This window comes from Felis catus, chromosome B4, assembly GCF_018350175.1.
Source record: "Felis catus isolate Fca126 chromosome B4, F.catus_Fca126_mat1.0, whole genome shotgun sequence".
Lineage (NCBI taxonomy): Eukaryota > Metazoa > Chordata > Mammalia > Carnivora > Felidae > Felis > Felis catus.
The window spans coordinates 102,852,066-102,869,839 of record NC_058374.1 but is presented as its reverse complement, the minus strand read 5'-3'; the positions used below and the strand labels follow the sequence as shown (position 1 = coordinate 102,869,839).

General features: G+C 36.9%; 1 protein-coding gene across 5 annotated transcripts in view; it reads left to right on the top strand.

Moving 5' to 3' along the window:
* The window catches only part of PAWR (pro-apoptotic WT1 regulator), a 196,432-nt gene that overhangs the window by 87,310 nt on the left and 91,348 nt on the right, over positions 1-17,774 (top strand). For all 5 annotated transcript variants that reach the window (XM_045062103.1, XM_045062104.1, XM_023257274.2 and 2 more), the window contains exon 3: positions 11,940-11,974. In XM_045062103.1, coding sequence (XP_044918038.1) covers positions 11,940-11,974 — 35 coding nt within the window. The remainder of the gene's footprint in view (positions 1-11,939; positions 11,975-17,774) is intronic.

The window sequence follows — 17,774 nt, the reverse complement described above, 5'->3', positions numbered from 1 at the left end:
ACAAACCGTGAGATCATGACCTGAGCTGAAGTAAGATGCTTAATGACTGAGCCACCCAGGTGTCCCTAAAGTTTTCTATTTTAATGTATATAGTAGTTAACACAAATTTCTTATTAATGGAAATCCTCAGTGGTTATGTATATTTTTTTACTGTTGTAAATAATACTGAAGTTTAATCTGTGTAGGTTAAACTTTTGTGTTTTGAATTATTTGTCCAGATTTCCAGAGATAAATTTATTGGGCCAAAAAACAAAGGATTATAAGGACTTAAAAAATTTCTGATACATATTGACTAAATTATTTATGAGAAAAGGTTTATCAGTTTATATAATCAATGGCATTTTGTGGGAGGGCATTTATGAGTTTTATGTTTCTTCTGTTTTTATTTGATTTATTTATTGATTTTCCTTTTAAAACAGTCTCAAGTTTAATGAAAAGTTATAAGGGAGTGACTGGATGGCTCAGTTGGTTGAGTGTCCGACTCTTGGTTTCAGCTCAGGTCATGATCCCAGGGTCCTGGGATCAAGCCCTGCTCCTCCACGCTGTGTGTGGAGCCTGCTTAAGATTCTCTTCCTCTCCCTCTCCCTCCCTCCCTCCCTCCTTCCCTCCCTCTGCCCTTCTCTCCTGCTCAAGTGTTCTCTCTCTCTCTCAAATTAAAAAAAAAAAGAAAAAAGAAAAAAGAAAAAATGTTGTAAGTACTGTACAGAAACTTTTGCCCCTAAATTGTTTGAGAATAAGTTGCTAATCTCATGTCCTATTACCCTCAATTTTCTTTCTTTCTTTCTTTCTTTCTTTCTTTCTTTCTTTCTTTCTTTCTTTCTTTCTTTCTTTCTTTCTTTCTTTTCTCTTTCTTTCTTTCTTTCTTTCTTTCTTTCTTTCTTTCTTTCTTTCTTTCTTTCTTTCTTTTTCTTTTTCTTTTCTTTTCTTTTCTTTTCTTTTCTTTTCTTTTCTTTTTTTTTTTTTCTTTTTTCTTTTCTTTCTTTCAATGCTGATCAACGCCAACTTTAATTCTTTATCCCCACACTATCTGATAGCCACCAGTTTCCCAATCCTAGCATTGGTTACTAACTTATAAATCTTAAGGTAAATTCTTCTCATTTACCTAATGTTCAGTTTCCATCAGTTTTAATATACCCCAGTATAAATACCATTACTGAGTGCTTTGTATGAAATTCAGTATTCTATGGATGCCATAGAGTTGTGGGATGGAACAGGAGCCTTTGCCTTTTATGTGAACTTCAGCAGTACTGTGGAGACCAAGGCAATTTTGCTTGGGTAAAGCAGGATTTATTTTCATTTGTAAGAGAACCCTCTTGCAGCGGTTTTATTCAGTTCTAAAAATGGTAGCATTCTTTTAAACTATTCTTTCAGAAGCAGCCACTAAGTAAATGGAATATCGGATTAACCCTAAAAATGTGGGCCTTGGTTAACTTTGTTATTCTGCATATAATCATGATAAAAAGATTAGGATACTCTTCATATTTCTAAGCAAAATCTAATTTAAAAAAGCTTGTTCTTACCAAACTCCTAAAAACAGCCATTTGAGAGGAAACCAGTAGAGCATTATATCACCTCAATGAAGCTGTTGGTATCGTTACATGCATCAACAAATCTACATGGCTAGCTTCTGCATTCCACTGTTACAGAAGTTATTTTACACCTGTTATACCAAACAGCAGTTAAACACTGACCTATAAACTTCCCAATAAGATAAAGCAAAGACAGAAGCGTTTATCTTATTAGATACAAGATACACCACCACTTATAGTCTTCAAACATTATTGCATTTTAATTTTCATAATTTGACAGTGTATTCATGGAACATTCTGCAGACAATGAATTTTAGCAGACAAATTAAAGGACACTTTTAAGCAGTTATGACTGTCCTAAATTGTGTATCAGCTCAGAATTTTACAAACATCACTTATGTTAGCAGTAATAGTGGAGCTGGAGAGTATTCGTCTTCTCCCTGCTGCATGGCGAGAACCACCAGTAGCATGGTGGACCTTGTTACCCTTTCCAAGGCCACATTCTCATAGCCTGCAGATGTCAGCCCTCACATCTCCCTGTGCTTGTAGACTGGTTTGGTGATTCACTGCGTGTCAGGATTTCTTCTGATAGCTTTATGGAATTGATCAATGAGGATAACTTGACAGAATTTGTATGTGGAATCTTTGCCAACCTAGTAAGAATTCAGGACTCTCAGACCCCCACAGTGGTGTCCAGCTCACTCTTCTGCAAGAGACTGAAGGCTTTGGGAAAGCTTTAGCTGGTTAATGCCATGATGAGCAGGCTTTCTGTAGGCTGCACCCTTAGGCACTTGGTGTTTGTGGCCACCCACACTGCACACAAATCCAATATATGATATAACCTTGCTTGGCCTTGTATCCTTGTGTGTGTGCTTTTTTGGGCCAGTTTGGGCAAGGGCCCTGTCGAGTACAGAGAGCTGCTGGTACTACCAGAAGTGTACCCTGAGAAGAGAGCTTGTTCCATTGGACTGCTTCTTCCTCCATAGCTCTTGGATGTACCTGTAAACACCCATCTTGGCTTACCTTTGAGCTGATGGGTGCCACCAGACAGAAAAGAAAGAGCCTTTCTCCCCTTTCCTGTGTATTTTTTACAGAGACTCCTACATAGCCACAGGACAGCTTTTAAAAACAGGAAATCAGGGACACCTGGGTGGCTCAGTCAGTTGAGTGTCAGACTTCGGCTCAGGTCATTATCTCATAGTTCGTGAATTGAAGCCCCACATTGGACTCTGCTGTCAGCACAGAGGCTGCTTTGGATTTTCTGTCCCCTTCTCTCTCTGCCCCTCCTTCTCTCTGTCTCTCTCAAAAAGTAAACATTAAAAAATAAAAATAGAAAATTAAAAATGACACATTCTTGCCATCCGATATTTAGATCTTATTCAGGTTTGACCAGTTGTCCCAATGATGTTCCAAGTATAGCAGAAGGATCTAATTCAGAATCATGTGTTGCATTTAGTTGCTGTTACCTCTTTAGTTTCCTTCACTCTGAAACAGTTCCATAGTGACTCTTTCTTAATCTTAACACTTTAAAAGATGATAGGTCAGTTATTTTATGATATATCCTTCAGTTTGGGTTACCTAATGTTTACGCATAATTAGATTCAAGTTATAGATCTTTGTCAGGAATATCAGAATTGATGCTATATTCTTCTCATTGTGTATCCTATCAGGTGGCACATAATTGTAATTTGTCCCATTGCTACTGCTGATCATTCTGGTCATGTGATTTTCAGGCTTCACTTTCCCTTTCTTAATAAGTATTTTGTGGATACTTTGAACCATATAGGTACCTTAATTCTTTAAACTTTCTATCACCTTTCTGTATTTATATCTGTATATCTGTATTGACTCACTATTACTTATTTTATCTGATGGGTTATACCCTGTTACTGTCTGTACTAGTTTTCTAGTGCTGTTGTAACAAATTACTACAAACTTATCTTAAAAATAGTACAAATTTATCATCTTACAGCTTTGTAATTGCAAGCCCTACGTGGGTCTCATTGGCCAAAATCAAGGACTAAAATCAACGACTTCAAGGGCTTAAATTAGGGCTGCATTTCTCTTTGGAGGCTCTAGGGAATCCACTTCCTTGCCTTTTCCAATGTTCTTCTTCTTCCATCAAAGCCAACAGCGGTGGGTTGAGTACTTCCTACATTTTGTCATTCTGACCTTTCTTCCTTTTTAAAAATATAATATAATCCTATTTTTATTTAAAAATGTGAATATATACTATGTATGTGTTTACATATATATTACACATATATGTGTATGTTAAAAAATCTGCAAGGTATTACAGTAGTTATCTCGGTTGCAAAATTGTAAGTGTAGTTTATTTTATTTTTGCTTATCTTTTTTTTTTTTTTTTAATTTACATCCAAGTTAGTTAGCAAATATTGCAATAATGATTGCAGGAGTAGAATCCAGTGATTCATCCCCTACATATTAACACCTAGTGCTAAAGCACCAAGTGCCCTCCTTAATCCCTCTTGCCCATTCAGCTCATCCTCCCACCCACAACCCCTCCAGCAACCCTCAGTTTGTTCTCCGTATTTAAGAGTCTCTTATGGTTTGGCCCCTTCCCTGTTTTTATATTATTTTTGCTTCCCTTCCCTTATGTTCATCTGTTTTATATCTTAAATTCCACATACGAGTGAAGTCATATGATATTTGTCTTTCTCTGACTGACTTAGTTTTAATTAGCATAATACTCTCTCGTTCTATCCATGTTGTTGCAAATGGCAAGATTTCATTTTGATTGCCGAGTAATGCTCCATTGTATATATATATACCACATCTTCTTTATCCATTCATCCGTCAATGGACGTTTGGGCTCTTTCCATACTTTGGCTATTGTTGATGGTGCTGCTATAAAATACATTGGGGTGCATGTGCCCCTTTGAAACAGCACACCTGTATCCTTTGGATAAATAACGTAGCAGTGCAATTGCTGGGTCATAGGGTAGTTCTATTTTTAATTCTTTGAGGAACCTCCATACTTTTTTCCAGAGTGGCTGTACCAGTTTGCATTCCCACCAGCAGTGCAAAAGGGTTCCTCTTTCTCCGCATCCTCGCCAACATATGTTTTTGCCTGAGTTGTTAACTTTAGCCATTCTGACAGGTGTTAGGTGGTATCTCATTGTGGTTTTTGATTTGTATTTTCCTCATGATGAGTGATGTTGAGCATTTTTTCATGTGTTAGCCATCTGGAGGTCTTCTTTCTGACCATTCTTCTTAGTCGTATCTTCCTCTGACTTTCTTCTGCCTTTGTCTCCCCCTCCCTTTTCTTTTTGAGCGGGGGGCATAAGTGAGCAAGGTGCAGAGAAAAAGAGAATCCCAGGAGAGACAGAGAGAGAGAAAGGGAGAGAAAAAGAGAGAGAGAGAAGCACGGCTCACCCGAAGCGGGACTCGTGTTCGTCCAAAGCAGGGCTTGAGCTCACCCGAAGGGGGGCTGTCTTCCACTTTTAATAACCCTTGTGATTACGTTGGGCTATCAGATAATCTAGGATAATCTTCCTATTTAGGTTTGTTGATTAGCAACCTTAATTTCCCTTTGCCATATAACCTAATAGGTTTGAAAGTTACAGGGTTTAAGACATAGTTGGGCCTATCAGATAATCTAGGATAATCTTCCTATTTAGGGTTGTTGATTAGCGGCCTTAATTTCCCTTTGCCATATAACCTAATATGTTTGAAGATTACAGGTTTAAGACCTAGACGTTTTTGAGGGTCGTTATTCTGCCTGTCACACCATCATTTATTTTGATCAAATTATCCCATATTTTGCCACTGGGAGCTCATTTGAACTTTTGTATCCTTTGCCACTTCTCCATTCTTGGAATTGGAATACTTCCTTGGCATAATATGATATTACAGGCTCATCTTTAACTTTTCTACACCAACCTTAGAAGCAGCTATTTCTTTAAGAAGCCAAGGAGCTCTGATTCCTTTTACTGGAAAATATTTTGAAGCCAAGATATGCACTGTAGGTATGTTTATGTTATTGAAGTGTCACCATTCCTGGTCCCTCTCTGAGTATAGACCTACAAAATATGTGTATATCTATATATACATACATATGTGTACATACCTATTTTGTCTTCTGTCTGCCTACCTACCTACACCTATCTGGCTAGATAGTGAAATGAATTTCTACTGATAACTTTCAATTCTAATCTCATAGGGTTTTATTCTAGTATTTGTAACTCTCTTTTGTGAGAAACAAACATCGAGAAACTTGCTTCCCATTATCTGTAATGTTTTCTTATTTGTTCAATCCCTTGTATGTAATCTGTCTCTCATTGCCACCCTTTGCCTGTATTTATCCCCTCCTCACTACAGGTGGGTTCTGCTGATATCCCATGTTGGCTTTCCTTGTGCATGAACACTCTGCTGACACTCTTTAGGCTTGGGCATCCTGGATGCCCTCTCTACCCTGCTTGAGTTGTGACTCGCTGCCCTAGATCACCCCTCCTCTTCCACTCCCCAGGATTCCTTCCTTACCCTGCTTAGCTTCTGTCATCCTGTGATAGGCTGCCCTTCCTAGGGTCTTTCTTTGTTCATGTTCAGACTCCGAGACCTCATGCTGGGTTGCTTCTCCTTGGAGACTGTTCTTCTTCATGTAGGGCTCCAGTCTTCTGATTGCCTGGTTTGGGGTACTGTTTCCTCCCTATCTAGCTCTGCCCTATCTAATGGCTTTAGGACTGAATCATTCAGAAAAAGAAGGGGAATGATGAGTTTTTCCTGTTTTAATCTTTGTTAATTTGATAAAGTTCTTGTTTTCTCATTTTTCTTACTGTTTTATCAATTATACATTACAAATACTTTGTTCTGCATTCATCCTCAGCAGTGTATCTTGCTGCATTACATATACCAGTATAGCTGCTTTAATTTAGTCCTGAGGGCCAGTTAGCATGTTATGCCATAATTTTATTGAGAGCTATGGCTTTGTCATTAATTAGTTTGTTTGAATAACTTTAGTATTATTTTGCTATATTTAGTTGGGCTTGTATTTCTCTGATCATATTTCACACATGCTTTTATATTTGTTTATATTTTACAAGTTCTGATCTGCCAGTGCACCTGTAAAGACAATTCGTGGGATTTCCTTAGTGACCATTCTAAGCTTAACTGAAGCAAGAATGTCTTATTTAAACTTACACAAACAGTTGGTGCCTTGCCAACATTTTCTAAGCTCTATATAGGTCTTTCTCCTTCCCTGTAGTAATATAAACCATCCCATTGCAAGGAAGATTATTTCAGACAAAGTATTATTTTAAATCAGTTGTGTAACAGGCTTTGAGGTTACCGGAAGGTCTAATTACATAGTCTTTGAAACTTTTAAGACCAATGTCAGTCTTAGCAGTTGTTTTTTTACAAGTCATTTCAATGATACTGGTATTTCTCCTCCACACCCTTCCCCCCATTTAGACTGGAATTGTCAACTTTAATAGGTATAGTAATTATTGAGTTGTTCTTTGTTGCCACAGAAATATAGAGGCTTCTAGTTAACAAATCTGAGGTAAAGTTTACATTTGCGTAGAGTATTAATGTGTAAAAAACATCAAGCATTTTCCTTCTTAAAATTATTATAATTTTAAGGGTGCCTGGGTGGCTCAGTGGTTGAGCATCTGACTTTGGTTCAGGTCATGTTCTCATGGTTCATGAGTTCAAGCCCTGCATTGGGCTCTCCTCTGCTGTCAGTGCAGAGCCCGCTTTGGATCCTCTGTCTCCCTCTCCTTCTCTACCTTTCCCTGGCTTGCACTCTCTCTCTCTCTCTGTCTCTCAAAGATAAATAAACATTAAAAAAATTATTGTAATTTTTGAATTATAAAAGAGGATCCCTGCTCTTGATTTTGTTTTTTTCTAATATTTTCTCTTTTTGGCAAGAGTTTTAGAGATTACTTTAAACTGCATCTGTAATTGTCCGTCTTGAATACACACACGAGAAGCAGGCTACCACTCCTCCCAATTTCTTCTTCTATACTAGTTCTCATACAAATATAGTCTATCCATTTTGAGAAACATTCCATTATGAAGGAATGTAATTTGATTTCTAGAATTACTGTGAAGTAACATTTAGCTACAAAATGTGTAATCTAATAAAAGACCCTATTTAAATCTACCAATAAAGAATAAGCTTTGGGTGCTTGGGTGGCTCAGTTGGTTGAGCGTCTGATTCTTTTTTTTTTTTTTTTTTAATTTTTTTTTTTCAACGTTTATTTATTTTTGGGACAGAGAGAGACAGAGCATGAACGGGGGAGGGGCAGAGAGAGAGGGAGACACAGAATCGGAAACAGGCTCCAGGCTCTGAGCCATCAGCTCAGAGTCTGACGCGGGGCTCGAACTCACGGACCGTGAGATCGTGACCTGGCTGAAGTCGGACGCTTAACCGACTGCGCCACCCAGGCACCCCAAGCATCTAATTCTTGATTTTGGCTCAAGTCTTGATCCCAGGGTCGTGGGTTTGAGCCCTGTGTCGGGCTCTGCACTGAGCATGGAGCCTGCCTAAGATTCTCTCCCTCCGTGTCTCGCTCTCATTCTGTCTCACTGTAACAACATCAACAACAAAAAAGTAATAATGATAAATTTAAGTGTGTTCCGTCAGTTTCAGAATCTAACTATTGAAAAAATAGATATATAGAAATAAGCTTAAATTCTAATTGTTTACAGATCTTGGACATGAACATGGAACAATTTGATCAGGTTCTGATTTTATCAATTGCACCAAACTAGCTGCATAGAAAATACTGTGTGAGGGGTGCCTGCATAGCTCAGTCAGTTGAGTGTCCGACTTTGGCTCAGGTCGTCATCCCACGGTTCGTGGGTTCGAGGCCCGCATTGGGCTCTGTGCTGACAGCTCAGAGCCTGGAGCCTGCTTCGGATTCTGTGTCTCCCTCTCTCTCTGCCCCTCCCCCACTCATGCTCTGTTTCTCTCTGCCTCTCAAAAATAAAGAAACATAAAATAATTTAGAAAATACTGTGTGAAACTTAATTGAGATATGTTTCAAGTGACTAGTTGTTAAAAAAAATGCTGCAAGAAATATAGAAAACCGATATTATACAACTTCTGTTAGTATACTTAACTGGAAACTTGTTTGATCCTGACTTTAAGTCATTTATAATTGAGTCAAAATATAAAATTAGTGGGGCGCCTGGGTGGCGCAGTCGGTTAAGCGTCCGACTTCAGCCAGGTCACGATCTCGCGGTCGGTGGGTTCGAGCCCCGCGTCAGGCTCTGGGCTGATGGCTCAGAGCCTGGAGCCTGTTTCCGATTCTGTGTCTCCCTCTCTCTCTCTGCCCCTCCCCTGTTAATGCTCTGTCTCTCTCTATCCCAAAAATAAATAAACGTTGAAAAAAAAAATTAAAAAAAAATATATAAAATTAGTATAATGCCACCACACTGTTGCTGAAAACAATCTTCATTTCACATTTCTACATTTGTTAAAATTCTACTCTAAATCTGTTATTAGTCAGAGTTTTACCAAAAGTATTAAGGAAAATGATTATGTTAAACTTCAGAAATATTATTTATTGTAATCTTGTTCCTATCATTTCAATCAATCTATCAGTAACCCACAAATCAGTAAATCCAGTAAAGGCTATTCTCATTTAGTAATTCTGCTTACTCCATTTCAGTGAAAGGTAGTCTGGATAATCAAGCTGATGTCATCTTTTAAAATATTTCAATTATAACCAAAATGAGAGAAAGGTGTTGTTTTGGAACCTATGGCATTATTAGCATTTTTTTTCCTAATGCATATTTAGACATCATTTAATGTTGTGTGTTAGTTTTAGTTCATGTAGAGTAAGATTAGGGAAATTTATAAATGAAAACTTTTATGAAATGTTAGTTGAGTGAGGTGCCCAAGTGGTATGGTTGGTTAAGCATCTGGCTCTTGATTTTAGCTCAGGTCTCAGTCTTGTGATTCTTGAGTTCAAGCCCTGCATCGGGCTCTGCACTGACAGTGCTGAGCCTGCTTGGGATTCTCTCTCCCTCCCTGTCTGCCCCTCCCCCGCTCATACTTTCTCTCTCTCCCAAAATAAATAAATAAAGAGAAAGATTAATAAAAAATGTTGAATACTGTTTGTGAAACTTTAGGGGTAAAAGTTTCATATGAAATCATTATCATCTACATTCCATAAAAGGTACTTTAAATGGATACACATAAGCTTAGTATTTCTTTTTACTTTATCTAAATAACCAGTGACTAAACATTTTAACCTAGTTATTTTGGTTTCAAAAATAATGTTAAAACTAGGTTTTATAAAGTATATTCTTTGTTGTTATTTGTTAGAGATATTTTCAGAGAAGATTTGTTTTACATGTTTGACGTATAAGGTATAAATACTCTGCCCCGTCTTTAGGAACTGCCACTTTAATGACAAACAGATAAAAGACTCTTTCGAGAAAGTTTACTTGCTAAGCTTTGTTACAGTCCCTTCTTGTAAAAACATCTGATGCCCAAAGGAGAGTTAAAATATCTTTAAACCAACTGTCAAAGCATGGCTTCTCCAGAGGTAATCCTGGTAAGGGGTCAAACTCATGCATATGGACACTTCTAGTATCTGTCTGTCCCCTGGTTATTTTCTGCAACTGGTAAATTCCAAAGAGGTACTTTTCTGTAGTGTCACATTATTAGGGGAGTTATTTCCATACATTGTGCATACATATTGATTGTATATTACTTGAGCTGAGGTTTTGGAGGAAAAAGACTCAAAGGTGGGAATCCCTGTCTTCCAGAAAATAAGACTTATGCTGTACATGAAAAGTTGAGGTAAACATATTCAAATAAGCAGTTTAAGCTTTCCTAATGGGAATATACTGACTTGGAATAATTGAGACAGATTTACTGAAATTCCACATAGAAAAGTTAGTAAAGATTTTTTCATATTCCTGCTTAAAAAAAGTCTTAGTTGTGGAATATAAATTGTAAGCTTATTGTAAAGGAGTTGTGCAAATTTTTGTTCATTCATGTCCTTTAATCCCCAATAATCTAATAAAATACACAATGTTACTCCTATTTTAGAGATGAGAAACTGAGACTGATAGAAGTTTAAAAACTTAGCCATAGGGGTGCCTGGATGGCTCAGTCAGTTAAGCCTCTGACTTGAGCTTTGAGCTCCATGTTGGGCTTTGTGCTGACAGCTCAGAGCCTGGAGCCTGCTTCGGATTCTTTGTCTCCCTCTCTCTCTGCCCCTCCCCTGCTCATGCTCTGTCTCTGTCAAAAACGAATAGACATTAAAAAACAAAAAACAAAAAACAAAAACAACAACAACAACAACACAACTTACCCATAGTCTCATAGCTACTGAAGCCTGTCTGGTTGGAACTTGGATCTAAATCTTACTGTTAACCATATGGTTTGCTGTACTGTATAATGTCCTTTATTGTACCATGCAATCAGTATTTGCTGTTTTAGTCTGGAATCTAGTCATTTTATAAAGGGAGCTTATTCTCTGATTTTAACATCATTTGTTCTTTACTGTAGAGTCTCTCTTGGAGATTTTTAATGATAACTAGAAGAAAAGAATTAACAATTTTTAAAACGACTCATTTCATTTTGACTGGTTTTATTAAAATGAAATTGCAAAAAATATTTGAAGAGCCTGAGTTATTAAAAGATTGAACAGAAAAATGCCTGGTTATTTGCAAGGTAATAATTTCCCCACCTCAATGGTTAATGTTAACTTTCAGCAACCTTTCTTTTAGATAGCTTACCATCAGCTTTTATGCTGATTATACTTTCTTACTTTTTATTTTTAGGTGTCTTTGAAAATAGGCATTAATCATTATATGTATGTGGTGAATTTTTTTTTAATCGAGGGCAAAAAAAAAGTCGAGGGAGATGTATATGATTCTAATTGTGTTTTTTTTTTTAATTTTTTTTTTGACGTTTATTTATTTTTGAGACAGAGAGAGACAGAGCATGAACAGGGGAGGGGCAGAGAGAGAGGGAGACACAGAATCCGAAACAGGCTCCAGGCTCTGAGCTGTCAGCACAGAGCCTGACGCGGGGCTCAAACTCACAGACCGTGAGATCATGACCTGAGCCGAAGTCGGATGCTTAACCGACTGAGCCACCCAGGCGCCCCGCTAATTGTGTTCTTAATGCTTATTGGCTTCCAAAAAAAAGTTGATTGGTTGATGAATGATGCTTACTTTTTCCATTTTCTGAGTTTTAAAAATCTTCTAAATTAAAAATACACTTTTAAAAAAGTGAATGGTTTTGTCTGAAAATTCAGATGTAGAGTCTTGTTTAGTCTGACCAGCATTGTGAATTTTTAAAAGTATTGATATTTGTTCCATATTAGTTTCTTTCAAAATTAGACATGATTAACTGATTTATATAATCTGGAATTGTGTTCTTGCACACACACCCAAACTGATGTCATTATTTTTACTTTACAGGAGCCATCTAGAACAGTTTCAGGCAGATATAAAAGGTAAGAATCCTTAAGTTTTGACCTACCACATATAGTTAGACATGGCTTAACTAACTAGAACTGTTTCAAACACCTTGTTGAAAAATAAGAAACCTTAATATCATGCTCTTAAGAAATTACATTTGTAGGTGGGAGTATAGTCCTTTCTGTCTGACCATGATTTATTCTGAGATACCCTGCTGTCTTGGAAAACTGTACATACCATGAATTTGTATGGGACTGATGAAATTAGCAAAATAAAAACTTAGAATCAGTTTCCCTTATATATTTGAACATTGAAAATACTTATACTATCTTTATTAGCTTGGACTGCCATAATAAAACACCATAGAAAGGATGGCTTAAACAGAAACTACTTTTCTCATAGTTCCAGAGGCTGGAAGTAAGAGATCAGAGAGCCAGCAAGGTCAGGTTCTGGTGAAGGCCCTCTTCTGGGTTGCAGACTAACAACTACTTGTCTTGTCCTTAGTGTGGTAGAAGGAGCCCAGGAGCTCTCTCAGGTCTCTTTTATCGGAGAACTAATTCCATCCATGGAGTCTCCACCTTTGTGACCTAAGCACTTGCGAAAAGACCCCACTTTCCTAATATTACCATGTAAATGAGGATTTCAACATACGAATTTGGGGGGATCTTAAAACATTCAAACCATACCAAGTCCTCTGCACAATGAGCATTGCTTTTACCAGAAAATGTGTTTGAGTGTATATGTACCTGTATAGGAAGAAAAGCAGAATTAGGTATGAGAAGTTGTTTAATGGAGATTCTTGGGCTATTAGCTTCCTTTTTCCCTGTTGAAGTCGTAAAGATTACAGAAGATGTGGTCATACATGTGCAAACAATCATAGAGTCATGGTAGACCTTATCAAGTGTTTATAATGTCCAAGGTGCTTTACATAGAAATCTCGCATTCAATTCTGACAATTATCTTAAAAGATAGGTACAGTAGGTACAGTATTTACGTTCGTTTTGTAGATGAGGGAAGTAGGGTTCAAGAGGTAGAATAATTTCACAGGGGTACAAAGCTAGTGAACAGTAGAGTCTAGATTTGAACTCCGACAACCTGACTTCAGAACACATGTGCTTGTACCATCTACTTAAATTCATACATATAAAACCTTTTATTTCCTCTATTTGTATGTTAAAGTTTAAAGTATTTTGTTGAAAGTTTTGGTTATTACATTCCATCTAAAATAAAACATTGATTAAGAGGAACTTTAATTTTAATACATATAAATAAATACACAAATTGAATAAATAAAATTTTTTTTGTTTATTTGTTTTGAGAGAGAGAGAGCACGTGAGTGTGATGTGGGGGGTGGCATAGAGAGAGGGAGAGCGAGAGAATCCCAAGCAGGCTTCCGTGTCTGTGCTATCAGCAAGGAGCCTCACATGGGGCTCAAACTCACAAACCGTGAGATCAGGACCGGAGCTGAAATCAAGAGTTCAATGCTCAACTGACTGAGCCATCTAGGCACCCCTAAAATTTAACTTTTAAGTTTTACTATGGGCCATAATATCTATTAGTGGTAGAAAGGAGTAAGGCCAAGATAATCAGTAATTGAATTAAGTAGGTCTGAAACTGTCTCAGGTAAACTATATTTGTTACTGCTTCTTTAATTTTCATTTCTGAGTAATTTTGATTTAGGTATAATGAAACCAGTGATTCCTTTTAGCTTCTGACATTTTAAAAAAAATATTTATTTTTAGAGAGAGAGCACGCACAAGAGCATGAGCAGGGTAGGGGCAAAAAGAGAGAGGGAGAGAGAGAAAATCCCAAATAGGCTCTGCACTGCCAGCATAGAGCCTGATGCAAGGCCTGAACTCATGAACTGTGAGATCATGACCTGAGCCGAAATCGAGAGTCAGACACTTAACCAACTGAGCCACCCAGGTGCCTCTAAGCTTCTAACATTTATACATGGCTTAATAATTTCTACTTAACATGAATAGCTTAAACTGGAAATCTTTTCTTTTGCCAGAAATTATTGCCAAATAGCTCTGATTTGGCGTATTTTCAGGCTACCTCAAACCAAAAAAAAATTTACCATTAGTTTTTGGTTTGGGGAATAAAGATAAACTTCAGTAACTTAACAAATGTATAAGTATTTATTTATTAAATAATAAACATTGAATTATAATTGATACTTTTCATACTAGTGTTAAGTAGAATCAACAAGGGAATAATTTTCTTATAAATACTCATCAAAAACGTTATGTATCATTGTGTTAAATCAGGAAGAAAATTGGTTTTCCATCATGTATGTGTTTATTGTAAGCTTTTTAGATCATTTTACTTGGGACCTATTCCTGTATTGGTACTTTTGTTATTTTTGTTACCTAGAGCATGTTTTGTTACTTTTCAGCTTTCAAAGGTTTAGTCCTGTTTAATATTGTTATAAAACATACATTCTTTTTTTTAAATTTTTTTTTCAACGTTTTTTATTTATTTTGGGACAGAGAGAGACAGAGCATGAGTGGGGGAGGGGCAGAGAGAGAGGGAGACACAGAATCGGAAACAGGCACCAGGCTCCGAGCCATCAGCCCAGAGCCTGACGCGGGGCTCGAACTCCCGGACCGCGAGATCGTGACCTGGCTGAAGTCGGACGCTTAACCGACTGCGCCACCTAGGCGCCCCTAAAACATACATTCTTAAAAGCTTCTAGTCATTATTCACTGACTTACAGCAACTCGTTGTTTGAATACTGTCTAAAAAGAAAAAAATACTAAAAAAATAAAACTAAACATAAAACTCAAGATCTGTATCTGAAATTATCAATTCCTTATCTAGAGGAATTTGTTAAATTGTGCATCAATAGTTCGTTACTTTCATTAATTTGTCAGCAAGTTGTAGCAATGACTAGGGAATGGATGTTCCTTGGTGATTTGTGTCTGCTGACTAATGAGGATTTAAAAAAAGGAAGAATGGTTAAAAATTAGAAATTTGACCTCATATGTTAGAAAATATTTTCAGTACATCAAATAACTCATCTCCTGTACACAGCTAGACAAACTCTTAAAAAATCATTACAGGGACGCCTGGGTGTCTCGGTTGTTGGTTAAGCATCCATCTCTTGATTTTAGCTCAGGTCATTATCTCATGGGTTTGTGAGTTCGAGCCTCACGTAGGGGTTTGTGAGTTCGACCCTCATGTAGGGCTCTGTGATGACAGTGCAGAGCCTGCTTGGGATTCATTCATTCATTCATTCATTCTCTCTCTCTCTCTCTCTTTTTCAAAATGAATACACTTAGAAAATCATTAGGTACAAGAACCCACAAGACTATTTTGTATGTGTGCTGTTATAAATTATGAATTTAATATGTAACTTTTTCTTACAAATATCCAGAATGTACTTTTTGAGCACTGAGTTTGTTATACACTCAATCTAGTTAGGCTTATTTTACTGAATCAACTTGTTTATCTAGAGCATCTCTTAAAAACTGATACTAATTTCCTTTTTTTTTTAAGTGTTTTCCTCACCCCCCCCTTTTTTTTTTTTGTTCTTGAAAGAGAGAGAGAGGGAGTGTGACAGAGTACGAGCAGGGGAGGGGCAGAGAGTGAGAGAGAGAGAGAGGAAGATACAGAATCTGAAACAGGCTCCAGACTCTGAGCTATCAGCACAGAGCCTCAGGAACCGTGAGATCATGACCAGGGCCAAAGTCAGCTGCTTAATCGACCGAGCCACCCAGGCGCCCCCTGACTAATTTCCTTTTTGAAACATGTTTAGAAACTATTTGGAGATGGAGATAATGAAATTTCTGAAATTCAAGGTTTAGGAAAGATGGATCAGTGTCAGTGCATGTATTTGTAGGCTTTTTTTTGCTTCAATGTGTGACTTTGTTAATATGCTTACTTGGTTAAGTTCATAGTGCGTTGGTTAAAACAAGGATTTTTTTTCAAAGGCAAGACAGATTATTAGATGTGTGCTTATAGATAGTCTGCTCAATATGATATCTAAATAAAACTGTCATACACTTCAAAAAAAAAAGACAGTTCTAAAATGACTTGCAATGGGTAGGATTAATCAGGGTGTATAATTTACCATTTTTATTTAAGTAATTCAACCATCAAGAATGGTTCTGATTAAAAAACATGGGAAACAAGCTAAGACAAATACTAAGTTTTATTCTCACATAGTAATTAACTGGTTGTTTTGTTTTCACAAATATATTTAATTCAGTATTAATTACTTTATTAAGTAATTATGCCAAGTCATAAGTGCTTCTAAGTCATCCTCCTTTCTAGTAACCTTAATTTTAGGTTTCATTTATGTAGCTTTAAAAAAAATTTTTTTTAATGTTTATTTTTTATTGAGAGACAGAGACAGAGAATGAGAATGGGAGGGGCAGAGAGAGGGGAGACTCAGAATCCGAAGTAGGTTCCAGGCTCTGAGCTGTCAGCACAGAGCCTGATGTGTGGGGTTCAAACTCACAAGCTGTGAGATCATGACCTGAGCTGAAGTCGGACGCTTAACCGATTGAGCCACCCAGGTGCCCCTGTAGGCTTTTTATTTGTTTAACTGTGAGCATAATAGACATACAGTTTTGTATTCTGGTGTGCTGCTTAGTTAATATTACTTCAGCTTTTATGTTTTAAAGAGAATGGCTAGTATCAATAGCGTTCTCTGCTTTTCTCCCTTTCAGTGATGTGCAGAACTGCTCATTGTAACTGCTTTGGTGACCCAGAATTTCTTTATTTTTTATTTTTATTTATTTAAGCACTGTCTGCATCCAACATGGGGCTCAAACTCATAACCCTGGGATCAAGAGTTGCATGTTCCTCTGAGACTACCAGCTGCCCTTATTCTTTATTTGGATTAAATGTGACTATGATTCTTTTCCTTAAGAGCCAACATTCTCTTAACAGTCAGTTCTGCTATAATACTTGTTTTTGAAAACTAAAATTTGTCCCAGTTGATATATTAGGGAATAATTTGACCATAACACAAATTTTATGTTTGCTTATGCACAATTTTGTTCATCAGAAACACTAAGCAAACATAGAAAACTATCCAGCTCAACTGAACCACAGAGGAATACACAAAATATACACGTCACACATCTACCAACTTACCTCCCTATGAGCCACAGCCATTCGTGTGTGGTGTTACAACTTCCCATCTGATTTCAGATAACTCTCCTTTTTACACTTCACTTACTGTGAAAAAGAGAGGCCTCACTTTTAAAAGATACTATATCTCAAATTCTTATTATCTCAGATCTGTTGTTTTTGAGCTAATATACAGAGAAGTTCAAACCTTTATTTGTCACTTGATTCTTAAACTCTTTCATTGGAAATTGAATAGAACCTATGTAAGTTTAGAAAGTGAATAATTTATTCAGAAACCATTTTCATGCAAGATTTACGATGTCGCAACTTTTTTCTAAATAGAACTTTATAACCATTGTTTTAAAACCAGTAGTTCTTGTTTGATTGCACTTATGTTTTGAGAACCACTGAGTCACCAGAAATTTCTTCGGTTTGTTGGTCAGGGATCAAACCAAAACAATCAGCGAAATTCTTTGTAGGTGAGAATTACAGACTAAAGACGAAAGGTATCTTTTGGTAGTTGAAGAGAAACAAGTCGTCCTGGGACTTGTTTCTAAAGAAATCTATTCCTTCTCAAGATGTCGTATTTTTGTATTAGTATATTCTGTATTTTACCAAATGGTGTAAGGCGCATACAGTATTCTAACTGTGGTTCTTCTGGTTAATGGATCTTGCAAATGACATGAATGTCAAAAAATGATCATTTAAAAGTTATTGAGACACTGGTACATTTTGTGGACTGAATTGTTTCCT